General features: G+C 36.4%; 1 protein-coding gene across 3 annotated transcripts in view; it reads right to left on the bottom strand.

Annotated features, from left to right (window-relative positions):
* The window catches only part of LOC150110505 (Ig-like and fibronectin type-III domain-containing protein 1), a 325,466-nt gene that overhangs the window by 126,618 nt on the left and 180,423 nt on the right, over positions 1-18,425 (bottom strand). For all 3 annotated transcript variants that reach the window (XM_090394289.1, XM_090394271.1, XM_090394280.1), the window contains exons 11-12: positions 17,373-17,644; positions 7,339-7,632 (exon numbers count right to left, since the gene is read on the bottom strand). In XM_090394289.1, the coding sequence (XP_090250415.1) occupies positions 7,339-7,632; positions 17,373-17,644 (566 nt within the window). The remainder of the gene's footprint in view (positions 1-7,338; positions 7,633-17,372; positions 17,645-18,425) is intronic.

Genomic DNA, 18,425 nt, shown 5'->3' with positions numbered 1-18,425 from the left:
ACTGGTGCAGAAAATTTACAGAACAATCAGTATCCTTGAGATGTGTTCATCATTTGTGAGCACTTCAACTAAGAGGAAGGCATACATGGAATTATAAGGTTGGTGGTTATTATTATTATTAAACAAAACCCCATGGAGTCAAAGACTCATCTAGGAGGTCCATTTATCTCACACACATCTCATCATACCGTGTCTTAAACACATTCAAACTCTTTGCAGACACCACACTTTCAGGCAAGGCATTCCAATCACTCACAACTCTGCACGAAAAAAACCTGCCTCTCACTCCCCTACTCACACCCTCCTTATACAGTTTCCAGTGATGACCTCTGGTTCTCCCCTGATCTCCTACTATTCTCTGTAGAACTTCTCCACCATTGATCCTATAACAACCCCTTACCAACTTGTAGGTCTCTATCATATCTCCCCTCTTCCTTCTCTCCACTAGATTCTGCAAATTACATCTTTTCAATCTTTCCTCATACTCGACATTCCAGAGGCCAGAAACTACCTTAGTCAGTCGCCTTTGGACCCTTTCCAACATCTCTTCATCCTTCTGAAAACCAGGTGACCAAATCTGGGCACAATAGTCCATGTGTGGCCTAATCAAAGCCTTATACAATGGAACAAGAATCTCCCTACTTCTACATGTCAGTGTCCTCTGCATCATTCCCAGAAGTCTTTGCGTTGTCTTCACAATTTTGGCGATGTGTCCCCTAAATTTTTGATCCTTATCCACTATCACCCCCAGATCTCTTATTTCCTCTACTTCCAACAATACATTCTCACCAAGCATAAATTCTGCATCCCATCTTTGTTTTCCAAATTTTAAAACCTTAGATTTTGCAACATTGAACTCACATCCCCATTTGCTTGCCCAATCACTCAATTTATTCAAGTCTTCTTGCAAGGCCACAACATCTTCACTACCCTTTACGGTTCGTCCCAACTTTACATCATCTGCAAACAACTGAATATCTCCATCCAAATCTTCGCCAATATCATTAATATACAAGTTAAATAGTAATGGCCCTAAAAGAGACCCCTGAGGCACTCCACTAGTGACGTTCCTTTTCCTGGATATTGCACCCCCATACACAACTTGTTGATACCTATCAGATAGCCAGTCTCCAATCCAATGCACTAATCTAATATCCAACCCCATCTGCTCTAGTTTGACTGTCAACTTATCATGAGGTACTCTATCAAAAGCTTTTGCGAAATCCAAGTATATTACTGTGTATCCTTCTCCTCTGTCCAAGGAAGCAGTCACTTTATTGTAATAAGTAAGTAGATTACTAAAACATGACCTCCCTTTAGCAAATCCATGCTGTCCATCAAAGATTATACCATTGTTGTCAACCTAACTCTGGATCCTAGTTCTCACAAGCTTCTCCAACAACTTAACCACAACAACTGACACACAGATAGGCCTATAGTTTGATGCTTGAGTTCGATCACCTCTTTTATGAAGTGGCACAATCTTGCCCTCCTTCCACTCCTTAGGAACTTGACCAAGTGCAAGACTCGTATTAAAAAAATATGTCAAGGCAGGTGTCAACTCTCTGGCACATTCCTTCAGAATACGCGGCGATATATTATCAAGTCCCACAGCCTTATTTACATCTAGTTTACTCAACTCCCCAAACACCTCTTGCTCACTTACAGTCAGTCTCTCCTCCCCATCATCAACTGCTCTTAATCTCTCCATGAAGTCATATTCATAAGATTGAAAGATCTTTATGAACTGCTCATTAAGTATCTCCACCACACATTCTGCAACAGCTGTCTTTATACCATTTCCTCCAATCAATGTCATCCTTCCATAATCATTCTTTCTTTTGCTGGCTACATATTGAAAGTACTCCCTAGGATTCTTTTTGGCCTCATTAGCTAACTGCTGTTCATACCTCTCTTTAGCTACTCTCACCAACCAAGTCACCCTCCTTGCCTGGTCTTTGTAGACCTCATGAAATTGGTTACTTCCACTTCTCTTATGTTGCCTCCACAATGCCCTTTTTCTCTGTATTGCATGCTTAATCTCTTTATTCATCCATCTCACACCTACCTTATTTAACCTTCTCACCCATGGTATACATTTAGACATTGCATCTACTAAATAGTTTTTGAAAATCCCCCAAGCTGCATTGATCTCTTTTCCAGCTAACTCCTCATTCTGTGCTACACCTGCAAGCTGTCTCCTGAGCTCTTCATAATCACCCCCCTTGTAATTCCACATATACCCTTTTTTCACAGGGGTCCTTGCACTGCTGGCAACCACCTCATGGTCACTTTCACCAATTGGTGGATGATTTGACACCTCATTGATGATTACATCCTCCGATGAGATGACCAAATCCAAGACCCTTAATCCTCGTGTGCCCTCTGTTACATACTGTCTGAGGTAGTTATCCCTCAAAAACTCAAGAAACTCATTTTCTTTACTTCCAGTTGCTATTTCTTCATTCCGGTCTATATTGCCATAATTAAAATCACCCATAACGATCACCTTTTTCTTATTTGCTTGGCTTATTTGACTATACATTTCACTATCACCACCATCCACATTACCAGGTCTATAACAACATCCCACCGAGTATTTGATTCTATTCACCTCTATCTCACACCATACTGCCTCAAAACCACTGGCCCTATTTCCCTCTTGCATCTCTACCTTGTATGGACATAACTCTTTCTCTATAATCAATAGCACTCCCCCTCCCTTTTTACCCCTTCTATCCTCACGAAACACATCATACCTTTCCATCTCTATTCCTGTCAGGATGTCGTCCTCATCTAACCATGTCTCACTTATTCCGACAATCTCTGGGTGCAGAGACGCAATTAGTGCAACCATTTCATCTGCCTTGTTTCTTATACTTCTAACATTGGTATACAAACACAACAACTCATTTCTTGATCTACAGCTAGTTCCACTGATACCACTCACTCGATGTGATATCTCCATGCTGGACTGGGGCCATTTCCCTTTCTGCTTCTTCATTTTAGAACCCTTTGCGATTCCATCTGTTTCCTCTTGATCCCTGGCCATCCCATTACTTTCCTGCCTACACATGCTCTCACCTCCTCTTGGAGCATCCACCTTTCTCATGCTGTGTACCCCTGTCCACCCTGAGCCTCCCCGTTTCCCTGCTCCTCTTGCACACCCATTCTCTCATTTCTATACTCATACCTCTCACTTCCCCATTCATTTCCACTTTTTCAATCTCTCCTGTCTTACTCTCCTGCTCTTCCACATCACTCCCCTCTCGATCTGATTCATTCTCTCTATTCACTTCTCTACTTTCCGGCAGCAGTCTCTCCAAGCAACTCACACCATAACCACTCAAATGCAGTCCATCGCTCCCATACAGCTCACTTCGTCCCTCAAACTCATTATTAACAAACTGTACTCCCATCTCCTCACACATTTCAGCCAGAATATCATTCATAATCCTTGCTCTCCACCTCATTTCACCACAATCATACCTAGGCAACACACTGACTACCCTTCCTGTCACACTATTCTCTTTTATCTTTCCAAGCAGTCTCCTGACATTCATTTTGACATGCTCTTTGTTCTCTCTCAAATCATTTGTACCAATTAATACAATTAACTCTTTTGCTTGCTCCCGCCTCATATTCAATGCCTCAATCACTCTACTCATTTTACCGCCTGGAAAACATACCTTGTGTATTTTATCCTCTAGCACACCTTTAATAATGGAGTCACAATACAACGCCACTCGCTCATCTTTCGTTAAATCTTTCATGCCATCATGATTTATTTTAATAGCTTTGACCTGAATCCTCTTAATTTCATTCTGCATCCATTTCATTTCTTGCTTCATCCAATCCAATTCTGAACCTCGCGAGACATTCTCTCTATCATTAAATCTTTCTAACTTTCTAACTCTCGACCCCCCTTCTCACTTTTCCTCTCATTCATCCTTCTTTGTTTCCGTACTTTCGGTCCAACATACGTCCAACTTTCACTATCATTCTTCTCACTTTCACTCTCATTTATTTTTCTTTGTTTCCGTACTTTCGGATTAACATGCGTCCAACTTTCGCTATTATTCTTCTCACTTTTACTGTAATTCATCTTTCTTTGGTTCAGTACTTACGTTCCAACATGCGTCCAACTTTCGCCAGCATTCATTCTTTTTTCGCTATCATTTATTCTTTTGATTTTTTTTACTTGTGATTTCTGCATCACGCCATTTCTACTTTCATTCGTTCTCTCAATTTCATTTCTTTCCGCCTCACTTTCGTCCCTTTTAACATCCGTTACGGTTGTCAAATCGCTCTTTTTCTTTTTTCCTGATTTTTTAACATTTTTTCGCCTCTCTTTCTCACCATCCTTCTCTTGCAAACGTGCACTTGCGACACAATCAGTACTAGCACTTTCTGTCATCAATTTCATATTCGCATTCATCAGTTCCTCGTTCAGATCACACTTCGCACACACCCTTCTTCCATCCACTCTAAACATCCACAAATCATTTATGTAATCGAAGGAATACATATAACAGACCTCACACTTAACGAAACGACTGAAATCTAAATTAAAATCATGGAATGACAATGCCGCTGCCATTTTTTTTTTTTTTTAATAATAAACTGAATCTCATGCGAGTTAAGCAAATGAATACTTGAAAGCAAGAGCTGCATAAAAAAGGTTGGGGATCATATCTAGAAGAAATTAAGCAACACTGGGATTCTCTACAGAGGACAACAAGGATTCATTAAAGGTAAGTCCTGGTTTAGCAATCTGCTCATATTCTATAATAGAATGACAGCAGACCTAAATAAGGGAAATTAACATATTATAATTTGAATATACAATGAACATAGTATGAATTATAATGAATAAAATACAATGAATATAGTGTGTGAACATATAATGAATATATAAAATGCAATGAATATAGTGTGTGAACATATAATGAATATATAAAATGCAATGAATATAGTGTATGAATATATAATAAAATATACTTCTCAATCTTAGTAAGATTTGACAAGATTCCACATATGAGTTCATTATATTAAATCAAAGGAACAAGTAGCCAAGTAAACTTGTGACAAAAATAAGTGGCTAATGGAAAGGTATCAGAAAGTATGGAACCACATGGTTCTGCACTGTTATTTAACTTATATATAAAAAATGGATTAGGGGGTGAAATCCAGTTGTCTGCTAATGATGCATAGTTAGGGTTAGTGATAAGGATCATATCTGATACAGAATTCCTGAAAGTCAATTTGAACAGACTAAGGTGGAAAAATATTAATGAATGTCAATTTTATGTTTCTAAACATATGGTTATACATCATGGACAAAGGACATTACATACAGTGTGTTTAATGAGAGTTTGCTACAAGTAGTCACTCAATGAAAATCAAAACTTGGGATTATAGTAGACAGTGAGGGACCACACTGTTAAGGTAGTTAATTCATTACACCAGATAATTGCACTGCTGAAGACAACAACAACACTAATTTGTAAGAAAAATGAAATTATTCTCCCATTTTACAAGGCTTTGATAACTTTGGGACTATAGTGTGCAAATATGGTCAGCTAGATTCCAAGTAGAAAAGGGAGACAGCTGAAAAGATCCAGAGGCAGATGACCAAGAAGCTAATTGGCCTATTGAAATGTGCATATATGAAGAAATATGGTCTTCAAAGTTTCAAGTTAGTAAGGTGTAATTCAGAATATAGATATAAGTGAGAATATGGCTGGTGCAGATAGGCAGAACTCAAGATCACCCCCTGGAAAGTGGCTAAGGATGAGGATGATTCCAGATTCTTTTCATGGTAGGAAGTGAGTGTGTTGAATAGGTTATCATTAGACACTGTGAGTGCATCTTTGGTAAATGTGTTCAAAGAAAGGTATGATAGGTATCTAAGTATAAATGATTAAAATGGACTTCCCATGTTAAGTCCTTGGACTCCCCGCAGGGGCATACACAATAATAATAATAACTCTTACTTCAAAAAGGAATTCACTCTCTCTTACTTATCATCATTCTTTAAGAGTGTAGATGGCCAAACTCATTCAGATATAAATTTATTTTTCAGCATACAGATTATATATCATACTTTTCCTTCATGCCATAAGAATATAGCAATTGTCATATGTTGTCAACATGCACATAATTCTACCCCTCACGGTTTCTTTGTCTCTCCATCTCTAATAATGCTCTCAAATGCTGCACTTTTTATAACTCTTCTCCAGGTACTTGATTATCTCAACACATTTCTTCGGTTGTCATCATGCTTCCATATCATGCTTCAGTGACTCTCCATTTTTTTTGTTTCAGAGAGTATGCTTTCGATTCAGTTCCTATCTCTGAATGGACTCTTATCCTCCTCTCATACACAGTTTTTTTTACTACTAACTCTCTCTCTCTCTCTCTCAAGTGAAATCTGCAATTTTATATCTGAAATTGGCTAAAGCAGCTTTGGGGGAAGGGATTGTATCAATACATATAAGAAATGCATTTAGTATGAGCTTACCTAGTCTAGTATTAATATTCAGTGTGGTTTGTAGATTTTTCTAATAGGCACAGGAAAAGACATATGGGAGGGGGGGGGGGATTAATACAAGCAAAAATGTGCTTAGTGCTGATACTGTTTTTGCAGTAGCTCATGATAAATTTTCCACACAACTTTTTTGGCCAATCTTTCCCATGAAGTAACTTTTTTTTTTGTCACCATCTGTTTATATTCTTGTGGGGAGTACTACATAAAATTTTATTATATTTTTAATATCTGCAATATTCCTATTTATTATTAGGCAGTAATATTTAAAAAAAAAACTCATCATCATCATCATCATCAAATTCCTGCCATGTACCCTCAAGGGGTGTACAGGATATGACAGTACTACATGAAAAAAAAAAAAAAAAAAAAAAATTACATCATTACTAACTTCCTATCTACAATTTTCCTCCAAATCAGTCTGTTACCTGTCAAGACTCCAACATTGTTGGAGGTGTCTTAAATATAATAACTGCAACTTATAAATACTACATAACATGACTAATATGAAAGGATTAACTATGCTTGATCTCAAAAATTAAAGATAAAAACAACTCCCCTTCTTTATTTTACTTTTATGATAAAAATATGTCAAATGGACCACCATTCCCAAAATACAACCAACTCTTATTATACTAAACAGCCAGCTCACTGTGATAAACTATTGAAAAGTCTAGACCAAAGTCCTATAGGCACAATATTATTTGTAAGGAAATTAATTACAGCAAACTATCCACTATAACAAAGTATTCATAATGTCCCTATAGGTTTGTCAAATAATCAATTATTACCTTGGTTCTTTCCATTGGAGAACTGCCCAATTTGGATGGATTATGGTAACCATTAGATCCTGTGGAGGTCCAGGTAATACACCATAATGTTCAAGCAAACAATTTCCATAAACACTCATGTGTTCTAGGCAAACAAAATGCCTGAAATCTAATTGAGTTACATTTCCCCGACAAAAGTCCATACAGATATCTGGAAGTCCTCTATGATGACAACATTGGGAATGGTCGACTCCTCCAGCCATGCATTCAAAAGTAATATTGGCCCATGGAGCACAAACCATGATATCAGAAAGTCTAAAAATTGAACACATAACATATTACTATGTATTATTTGAATTAGGATTAAACATAAGAAAATAAAAATAATAAAGAAATATATGAATTTATCCAACCATAAAACTTAATTTTCTTAATGATAAAGCACTCTTATGTTTGTCTGTTTTTGTAAGTGTAAAAATAGTTGAGTTTAGAGAGGCAAAAAACCCTTAACTTCATTTGAAAAGTTCTTATAAATATTCTTTCATTCCAGATACTAAGTGAACCCAGATCTTTTCAAATAAAGAATGATCATTCTTCCAACTAGGTTGTGTTGCTTTTATCAGTTTTTTTTTTTAATAATTTAATTTTACTGCCATATCTATGAATGTTAATTTGATAAAATTATATTAACTAAAATCATATATTATTGCATTATCCTTTATCCTTCCACTCACTTTCAACTTTCAGTGAATGGTAAGCATTGGTTTAGGAGCAATCTTAGTGAAGTGATAATTTTTAGATGCTGATTTGGTTAAAGCTATAACTGGTATATTTTCCACACTGTATCTAAAACCCAAGTTCTTGGGGGGGGGGGGGGGGGTTCCATTTCTGCCCAGACTGCACCCATAGTATAAGAACAATGCAACATTGACTTGTCAGCAGCAAAAACAAAAACCTAAGTTCAAATGCCATTTGAGAGCATTATTATCATTATTATTATCAACGATGAGTCTTTTGACTCCAGGCCTCCATGGAGTCAAAAGACTCGTTGTTGGAGGTCCTTCCTAAGAAACACAAAGTCTATCAAGACTCATCGAGGGAAGGTCCCCCTAAGAAACACAAAGTCTATCATACCACTCTTTAAACTCACTGACCATTCTCGCTCTCACCACTCCATCAGTCAATGCATTCCATGGTTCAACCACCCTCCATGCAAAGAAACTACTCCTCACCCTCTTGTTCATGGTTTCCTTTCATAACTTCCAGGGATCGCCTCTTGTCATCACTCTTTCCCGCTGTTCAACCAAGCAAAAGAACTCCCCAGTGTCAACCGTGTAACCACCTTTCAACAGTTTAAAAGTTTCAATCATATCACCTCTCCTTCTTCTATCCACCAAACTCTGCAGTCCACATTCCCTCAGTCGATCCTCATAACTAACATTGTACAGTCCTGAAACCATCTTTGTTATCTGCCTTTGTACCCTTTCCACAGTTAATTTATCCCCTTCAAATCCTGGGGACCAAATCTGAGAACAAAAGTCTAAGTGTGGTCTGATCAGAGTCTTATACAATGGAATGATAACCCTTTTATCTCTGCAGGTCAGTGTCCTTCTCATTATTGCAGTAATCCTCTGTGTTACCTTCACCACCTTTGCAATATGTCTCCTAAATTTCAGGTTTCCATCAATCATCAATCCCAGATCTCTTGTCTCCCCTACTTCCAGCAGTATAACTCCTCCCATAGAGTATGTAGCATCCCATCGATGTTTCCCAAACCTCAAGACCTTAGATTTTGCTGCATTAAACCGACATCCTCATTCATCTGCCCATCTATCTAGCTTATTCAAATCCTCTTGCAGGGCTACCACATCTGCACTATTACTAATAATCCTTCCCAGCTTCACATCATCCACAAACAACTGAATATCCCCTTGCAATCCACTAACAATGTCACTGATATAAAGGTTAAACAATATATCCCAGTATTGAGCCCTGTGGGACCCCACTTGTAACCCTCTGACTCCTTGAAACTGCTCCACCATACACAACTCTCTGATACCTATCGGACAGCCAATCCTGAATCCAGTTGACCAATCTGACATCCAGACCTGTGTTCTGCAACTTAAATATCAGCTTATCATGTGGCACCCTGTAAAATGCCTTTGCTAAGTCTAAGAAAATGGCAGTATATGCCTTTCCCTGATCTAATGCTCTCGTAACTTTATTATAAAAGGCTAGCATATTGCTAAAACAAGAACGTCCCTTCACAAATTCATGTTGACTCTCACAGATAACATTATCCTCATCTGCCCAATGTTGTATACGGTCCCTCACTACTTTCTCCAAGATCTTAACAACTACTGATGACACACAAACTGGCCTATAATTAGAGACACTTCCAGTCTGCTACTGCCCTTATGCAATGGCACTATCTTACCTTCCTTTCTATGGACACCTTTCATGCAGCCAAACTTTCACTGAACAGCCAGGTCAAAGGCACTATCAGTTCCCTAGCACATTCTCTCAAAACTCATGGTGAAATACCATTCAGTCCGACAGCTTTACTGACATCCAGAGTACTCAGTATTTGAAACACACTCTCCTACTGTACCTCTAAACCTGCCATATCCCTCTAGTATTAAAACTGACTCTTCCAGGATGAAATACTCTAATAAAGTGTTCATTGAACAATTCCACTATGTCCTCTGCATCAGTCACTCTATTCCCATTTTTATCCCACAATATAATTCTTCCACAGTCATTTCTCCTCTTACTGGCCACATAGCTAAAAAATTCCCTAGAATTTTCTTTGGATCTTAGGGCCAATCTCCTCTCATATTCCAGTTTTGCCTTCCTTACTATACTAGTCACTCTTCTGACCTGTGTCTTATATTCTTCATGCATCTTCTCTTCACGTGTCTCCTTATATCTCTTCCATAGCCTCTTTTTCGCATGCAATTCCTGTGTAAACCTTTATAAGGACTTTTCAACTGAAGGTGAGTTAGCCTGGGTTCATTACTCTCATAAAGCTGTTAGACAACACATAAAATAACAGACAATATGTTAGCCTCACTAGACCAATATATGATATCTGTGCTTAAAATCAGTTGTGTATAAAATGAACAAACAGATCTATAGTTAATCTCATCTATCTCCAAGCTGTACCTATATATGCATGCACTGAGACTTCGGATGAAAATTCCATGAATGTTTTCAAAATTAACTCTTAGACTATCTCTGCATTGTCTCAATACACAATCTCGACATCATAGATGGAGATTTTAATGCACAAATAGGATTAGCTATTTCAGGAAATACAAAAAATACAGGACCTTTCACGTACCATGATACAACAAATGAAAATGAACATCTTCTAGCTGAACCATTCAATACTCTTAACTTTGTCAATTAATAGAGCAAATTTCCACACAAAAAACTGGAAGAAAATGGACCTGGGAACATCTAAATGGATCACACATAGATCATATTTTTATCAACATAAAATAAGTAAATCAGAATTGCAGAGCTTAAAATAGATTGGTGATTGGCTCTCTGTGAGATATCAGAGAATTCTATATGGGAGGAGCAATATCAGGGAGTAGGAAGGTTACAAGTAGAGTTCCACAGGGTTCAGCACTGGGACTACTGCTGTTCAATCTTTATGTCCATGATATCGTCATAGGACTACAGGGAGTTGTCACGGTTTACCATGACATGGCAAAGCTGAAGCTTTTGCCAATAGGCTAGAGAAGAAGTGTAGTCCAAACTATACCCATGCAAATCTAGACTTCATCAGTAAAGTATATACCTTGGTATGTTGTATGCTAAAATGCACAGCATATATAAACCCCATTGAACCGACATCGTCTGCTGAGGTACATGAATTCATTACCAAACTTAAGAGCACCATACCCAGATGGGATTTATAGCAAAGTTATCAAATACCTTTCACATAAAGAACATTGTTGATATTATTAATGCAATATTAAGATATCGCTACTTCCCTGCATGATGGAAAGCAGCAGATGTCATCTTACTTAGTCCCAAAACCATAAAAAGCAACACACCTTCCCCAAAACTATTGCCCAATCAGCCTGCTTTTCTGTCTAGGAAAGATAACTGAGAGGACAATAATAATAAAACTACAGAAAGCCACTACAGAATTAGATTTCATCCCTGTTAAGCAATTTGAATTCTAGGAGAACAACTCCACAGAACAACAAGAAAACATCAACGTAGGATCAAATGGAAGCAACACAAAAGGGGTGATCTTCCTGGATATTGCCAAAGCATTCAACAAAATATGGCACAATGGCTTCTTTTCAAACTCTTGCAGGACAAATTAGTCCTAGAACTGGTCAAAGTTATCAAATTGTACCTCAGTGATCACAAACTCCAAGTGAAGCTACAGGAAATTAGATCGTCTGAATGCAAAATAACAGCAGGTGTCCCCAGAGCTACCTGCAATCACCTCTGCTCTTTGCTATCTATTCTACCTATTGTCTGAATGCAAAATAATAGCAGGTATCCCCAGGGCTACCTGCTAATACCTCTGCTCTTTGCTATCTATGTGGCTAACATCTGACACACAGTTGCCACCACAATGGCCATATATGCAGAATATGATCATATGCAGAATATATGTGCATATAGATATATAGGCTCTATTCAGCATATATCCTAGAACCTAGATTAGCAACTGCAAAACTGCAAAATGCAGTCTCAGAACTAGAACAATGGTTCAAAAAACAGCTAATTGATGTTAATGCACCAAGGGCACTGCAGTGCTATACACAAGAAGGTGAGGGTCTCCAGAGGGTGAAACTGTCATGTTTGGTACCCCATTCCATGGCAACCAGTAACCAAATATTTAGAGTATAACTAGACAAAGGGCTTCATTTCACATCTCATATCGATCATGTCTGCTAAAGCAAATAGGACAATGAGGCAGCTATTTTGTTACTTAACTGTCATAGCCAGCTAAGCATGGAACTGAAACTTCTACTATACAAGATGCTAATCAGGCTAGTCCTGATATATATGCTCACCCACTGGAGTAATGCAGCAGATTCAGACATTGGCAAACTCAAATAATCCAAAGCAAATGCTTATGAATAGCATTCAATGCACCATAGGTCATAAGACACATATAGCTTCACCAAGAAGCTGATATCCCTGAGATCGAAACTTTCCTATGCAAAAAAGGCTGCAAAATATTTTGCAAATGCTGTCATCCACTCTAACCCATTAATCCTTCAAGCAGTAGGCTGCACTGAGCATGACCCTGCAAAACACAAATGTCCAAAAACCATACTAAACAGGTAAATTTTTTAAACCAACTACTAGGAGCCCAAAATGGATGAGCCAAAGGCTCAATAATATCCATAGTTTGTTATGGTCTACCACCTAGCAATAGATTAAAACAAATATCTCAAAAAAACAATATGAACAAGTAGAATTTAAAAAACTCACTAATAGTCAATAGCCCACAATGAGTGAGTCAAGCGTCAATAATATTCCTCAATTCAGCAATTTTGTTCCAAATTCGACAAAGGAATCAAGGACCACAGGTCCAATCAATCTATCTTACCAGAACAGTTAACAGTTATCCTAGGTTTCTGGGTCTGGTTCCCACCAATGACATTTAATAACGGTCATCAAGTGGGGGGCTGCTGCTTCCTGGGGAGTAAAACGGTTCTAATCAGTTGGTTTTCACCTGTCACTGAGTAGAACCACTTCTGAGTTTCCTATCCTGGATTGATTCATGTCAGAAGGGGGAGTTTATAGTAGTGATCCTTTAGGATCACTTGGTGAGATTAGATCACGTCAGTTTTCTGGAGAGGTCCCCTTCACTTTAACAGTACCTCAATAAAGGTCAAAACTGTTCTTGGTTTGTGGCTCTTCCCATAACATAATACATAGTATTATATACACACCAGAAAGGATGTATGTTTTGCATTATGGGATAGTGCATTAGATCTGCACTATCCCATAATGCAAATATTATGGGATGGTGCAAACATAATGCAATCATATTAGATCTGCCTGTCCAGAGGCGTTAGGTAGCAGCCCTACCACTGGACTTACCCAGCGACAGGTTAGTAACCTGCCCTGGGGAAATTCAAAATACTTTCAAGTTTCATGCAAAGAAAAGCCGGACGGACTGTCAGGGAAAAGACCACAACCCAGGAAAAGGTAAACGAAATTGGAAAAAGGAACACATAATGAAGATTGCAACATGGAATGTGAGAAGCATTGCACACAAAGACGAAGAACTTGATAAACAACTAAACCAAGCTAACATAAAGATATGTATAGTAACAGAAACAAAGAAAAAACAAAAAGGTACAAAAGAAACAAACAACTATATACAAATCTACAGTGGGGTAAAAAAAGAAGAAAGAGCAAAAGTAGGTATAATGATTATGGTACATAAATCCCTAAAGAACAATATTGTATATTACAACTATTTGAATGAAAGACTAATAGAAATTAGACTCAAGACATGACCCCGCAAATGAAGATAGATACACTACTATTTGCAGATGATCAAACAGTATTAGCTACATCAGAAGATGACTTACAAAGATCATTAAAATCATTAAATGATATCTCAAAGCAATATAATATGACAATATCCAAAGAAAAAACAAAAATAATGGCATTCAAAGGAGAAAACCCAATAAGAAGTAAAATAGTGATAGATAATAAAATACTAGAACAAGTAAACACTTTCAGATACTTGGAATGTGATCTATCATACGAAGAAGAAAAAGACATAGAGACTAAAATATCAAACTTTGTCAAAGTAAATGGCATAATAAATAATATATTTAAGCCATCCCTGGTACAAAAACACACTAGAATCAGACTATATAATGTCTTGTCAAAACCAACTCTACTATCCGGAAGCGAAACATGGACCATGAAAAGGAAAGATGAAAAACGAATTCAAACAGCAGAAATGAAGTTCCTCAGAAAAAGAGCTGGATATACCAAGTGGGACCACAAAACAAATGAAGAAATCTTACAATCCCTAAAAATAAAACCAATTAATTACTACATAAGACAGTATAAACAAAAATGGCTAGAACATTTAAATCGAATGGACAACAGCAGACTACCAAAAATATTATACAGATACAAAATAAGTGGAAAAAGAAGAATCGGAAGACCAAGAAAGAGATGGCATGAGACCATGAAAAGGAAAGATGAAAAACGAATTCGAACAGCAGAAATGAAGTTCCTCAGAAAAAGAGCTGGATATACCAAGTGGGACCACAAAACAAATGAAGAAATCTTACAATCCCTAAAAATAAAACTAATTAATTACTACATAAGACAGTATAAACAAAAATGGCTAGAACATTTAAATCGAATGGACAACAGCAGACCCAAAAATATTATACAGATACAAAATAAGTGGAAAAAGAAGAATCGGAAGACCAAGAAAGAGATGGCATGAGACTGGAACAGGCCACATGGCCTATATTCCATGTTAGGAAGAAGAAGATAGTAATGCAATGAATATGAAGTCATTAGCCTCTATATACAAGTGGCCTGTTCATGAAAAAATTTCCAATGCAAACTTGTTTGCTCACTTGGATAAAGAATTAAACAAGAATATAATTTTTTGACTTTTTGAATTTAATTTATAACTAAGTGAAAAGTCTTTCTAGACCCCCCTAAAATAAATAGACCATATAAATTAAGAATTATACAAGTTTATGAACCAAGATGGGAAATTAAAAGTAAAATACTTATCGAATTACCAAATCTGGAAAAAAAAAAAAAAAAAACGGTTCTTCCAGAAAGAGACAGAAGAAAAGTTTTATAATATTGATATGAATGAAGACTTGGATAAAAACTATATAGTAACCGAGACCATACTAAATAACACCAGAGAGATCAGTGTAAGGATGACCAATAGAAGGATGAAAGAATATTCTCTGAAGAAATCCAAAACCTTCTCAGAAAGAGAAGAGAAATGAAAAGAGATTTAGACAAGAAAAGCAGAATAGGAAAAAGAATACTATACAAAAAAAGATGACATAAGGAATTAGAAACTTCTGAACAAGGAAAATCAGAATTACAATCAAAAACAATGAGTCTAAAAGGAGTGAGAAGAGAGTTGTCCATAAGACAAAATAAATTAATACCTCTTCAAAATGAAAAAGCAGCACTAATTAAAGACAAAGAACAGAATCCTTCTATGCCAAGTTATATGATGATTCCCAAGACTTAATGAAAACTCCAAAGAAGAGGAAGAAATATGCACTGATGTTTTAAAAGAAGTTCAATACACAATGAGTAGCATGAGTAGCAGAAAGACACCAGGTGAAGATAAGTTGCCAATAGACATTCTGAAAGTGGGTGGTGAACTACTCATGACTATTTAAGTAAAATTTATACATACATCCTACCCAAGACAGAAGAGAATACTAAAGAGTTGGAATAATGCTATCCTCATTATAGTTTTTAAAAAAGGGAGTCAGAGAGATATTAAAAATTGCTGCCCTATCAGTAACTCCTTTTAACATTACACAAAATTTTTACAAAAATCATTAGCAACAGAATACAAAACAGTCAAGATTTATGCAAACCTCCAGAACAAGTAGGATTCAGAAAAAATTACAGCAGTATTGATCATACGTAATAAGATATGTAAAAAAGGTTATATTGTAACTTAGTAACATATATAAAGATTCAACTGCATCTAGAAAATTAGAAAGAAATATGAAATTTCTTATAAAAAAAAAGAGAATTAGACAGAGATGACATTTTACCTAAATTAATGACAGGAGCCCTAGAAAAAAATTCTTAAAAACCTGGATTGGAAAAATAGAGGAATTATAGTAAATGGGAAAGAACTAAATCCCCTATGATTTGCTGATGACATTGTTCTTTTAGAAAACTCTACAGAAGAACTTCAAGAAATGATCAATGAATTGAATATAGAAGTAAAAAGAAAGAAAAGGATCGAATATAAACAAAGACAAAACAAAAATAATGTATAATAAATACATCATCAAATAGCCAATACAAATGAAACACCAGGAAATAGATATAGTAACCTCCTATGTTTACCTAGGACAAAAGATCACAATAGAAAGAGGCTGTGAAGAAGAAGAAATTATATATAGAAGAATTCAACTTGGTTGGATAACCTTTGGAAAACACTATGAAATACTTAAAAGAAACATTTCAATCAGCCTTAAAAGAAAAATATTCGATAATTGTATACTTCTGGTCATGATATATGGAAGAGAAACATTAACTATGACTAAAAAATTGACAGACAAGTTAAGGATTGTCCAGAGGAAAATGGAAAGATTATTACTAGGTATTACCATTAGACAGAAAGTGCAATACTTGGATCAGAGCTCAGATTAGGGTGAGAGATTTTATATCATCAAAAGATCCAAATGGCAATGAGCAGATCACACTGCAAGAAGGAACACTCAAAAATGGACAAAATTTATCTCTGAATGGTATTCTAGAGGTGGAAAGAGAGCTACAGGAAGATCAGAGAAATGGCAGGAGGATGAGATTAAGGAACTCAGTAGCATAGAAAAGTGCAAGATAGGACTTTTGGGGGAGGCCTCCATCCAGCAGTGGATGGAAAATGACTGATGAAGAAGAAGAGAGAATATACAGATAAAAATGCCAAGGATGCAATAACTTTATTATTATACCTTGTTGATTTAAAGAATTCGATCCAGCATAGCCATCTTCAGGAAACACGGTAAAATCACCTTAAATGTGAATATAACCATGTTACTAGTATGAATCACTGGATAAAATATTTAACTGAGCATTAATCGATATTTACTGAAAATAAATAAAATCATACCAGTGATGTCTTCTATGAAATCAACATAATGTCAAATAACTAATATCCAAATATGTAGTTATGCTTATTTAACGTTCCTCATAAAGAGAAGAGTAATATTCATTCGGGTCAATTTTGGTATGAATGTTAAAAAAAGGTAAATGATCTGGAATCTCCAAGAATTATATTAGAATTGTTAAAAAAAAAAAAAAAAAAATCTTACCGAGTCTCTTCAGCTCTAGAAGGATCACAAAGACTGCGTAGACAACGGCCAACTGGCACCCCACGACTTTCACAACAACTTGTTATGTTAGGTAATATAGTCATAGGTTGTTCATTAGAATACTTTGTGATATTCTGAGCATCCAAAGTTAACACCCTAATTGCATAAGTAGGTAAACTGCTACCATGATCATTCAAGGAAGACATCTGAATTTCATATATGGTAGTTGGCTGCAAATCACTAATGATGTATGATGTTTTATTACCTTCAACCTAAAAAGAGATTTTTGCTTTGATTTTTAAAAATAATATCATTTTTAAATATGTTTTTCATTTTACTTTGAAAGTCTTTTCAATATTCTGTTTTGAAACAATAAATATAGAATATGGAAAGATTATTATTATTATCATTGTATGACACTACCATAAAAATATACAATTTGGTAACCTCCATGGCATCGAAAGACTCATCTGGAAGGTCCACTCAAACTAGCAACATGTCTATCATAATGAGCTTTGAAGTTATTTACACTACCTGTATTCCCAATGCATTCTGGCAATATATTCTACTCACTAACAAGTCTCCAAGTAAAAAAACTACTCCTCACATCCTTTTTCACCACATCTTTATACAACATCCAGAGATATTGGAAGTTTATTTTTCACTTGGTTAGACTATAATAAATTTAGTTTAATCCTTTATCCAAGTGTAAGCAAACAAAGTTTGCGCCTGAAAATATCTTCAGGACTGGGGTAAGGTAGTGCAACACCAGGCAACTCTGAGCAAAGGTGGACCAAGCTCTCATTACTCCTTGTCTCAGTATCTTCCATAATGCAAAGCACATCTCCTTGTGGACATGTATACTGCTATGCATTAAGGGAAAGGCCACTACCCAGACCGGTTTCAACCTTTATTGAGGTCTCGTCGGTGGGAGGCAGACCAAAACGTGGAGATACTAAGGCAGAAGCAATAGGAGAGGTCATATTTACCTATAGAAGTTGCCAACAGGTGTACCACCTTTTTATTGAATTACTCTGGATTTAGAGAATTTAG

This window comes from Typopeltis vanoorti, chromosome 1 (genome assembly GCF_054136105.1).
Source record: "Typopeltis vanoorti isolate ZY-2024b chromosome 1, IOZ_Tvanoo_1.0, whole genome shotgun sequence".
Classification (NCBI taxonomy): domain Eukaryota; kingdom Metazoa; phylum Arthropoda; class Arachnida; order Uropygi; family Thelyphonidae; genus Typopeltis; species Typopeltis vanoorti.
The sequence above is the reverse complement of the archived record's forward strand: the minus strand, read 5'-3'. Positions and strand labels throughout refer to the sequence as shown.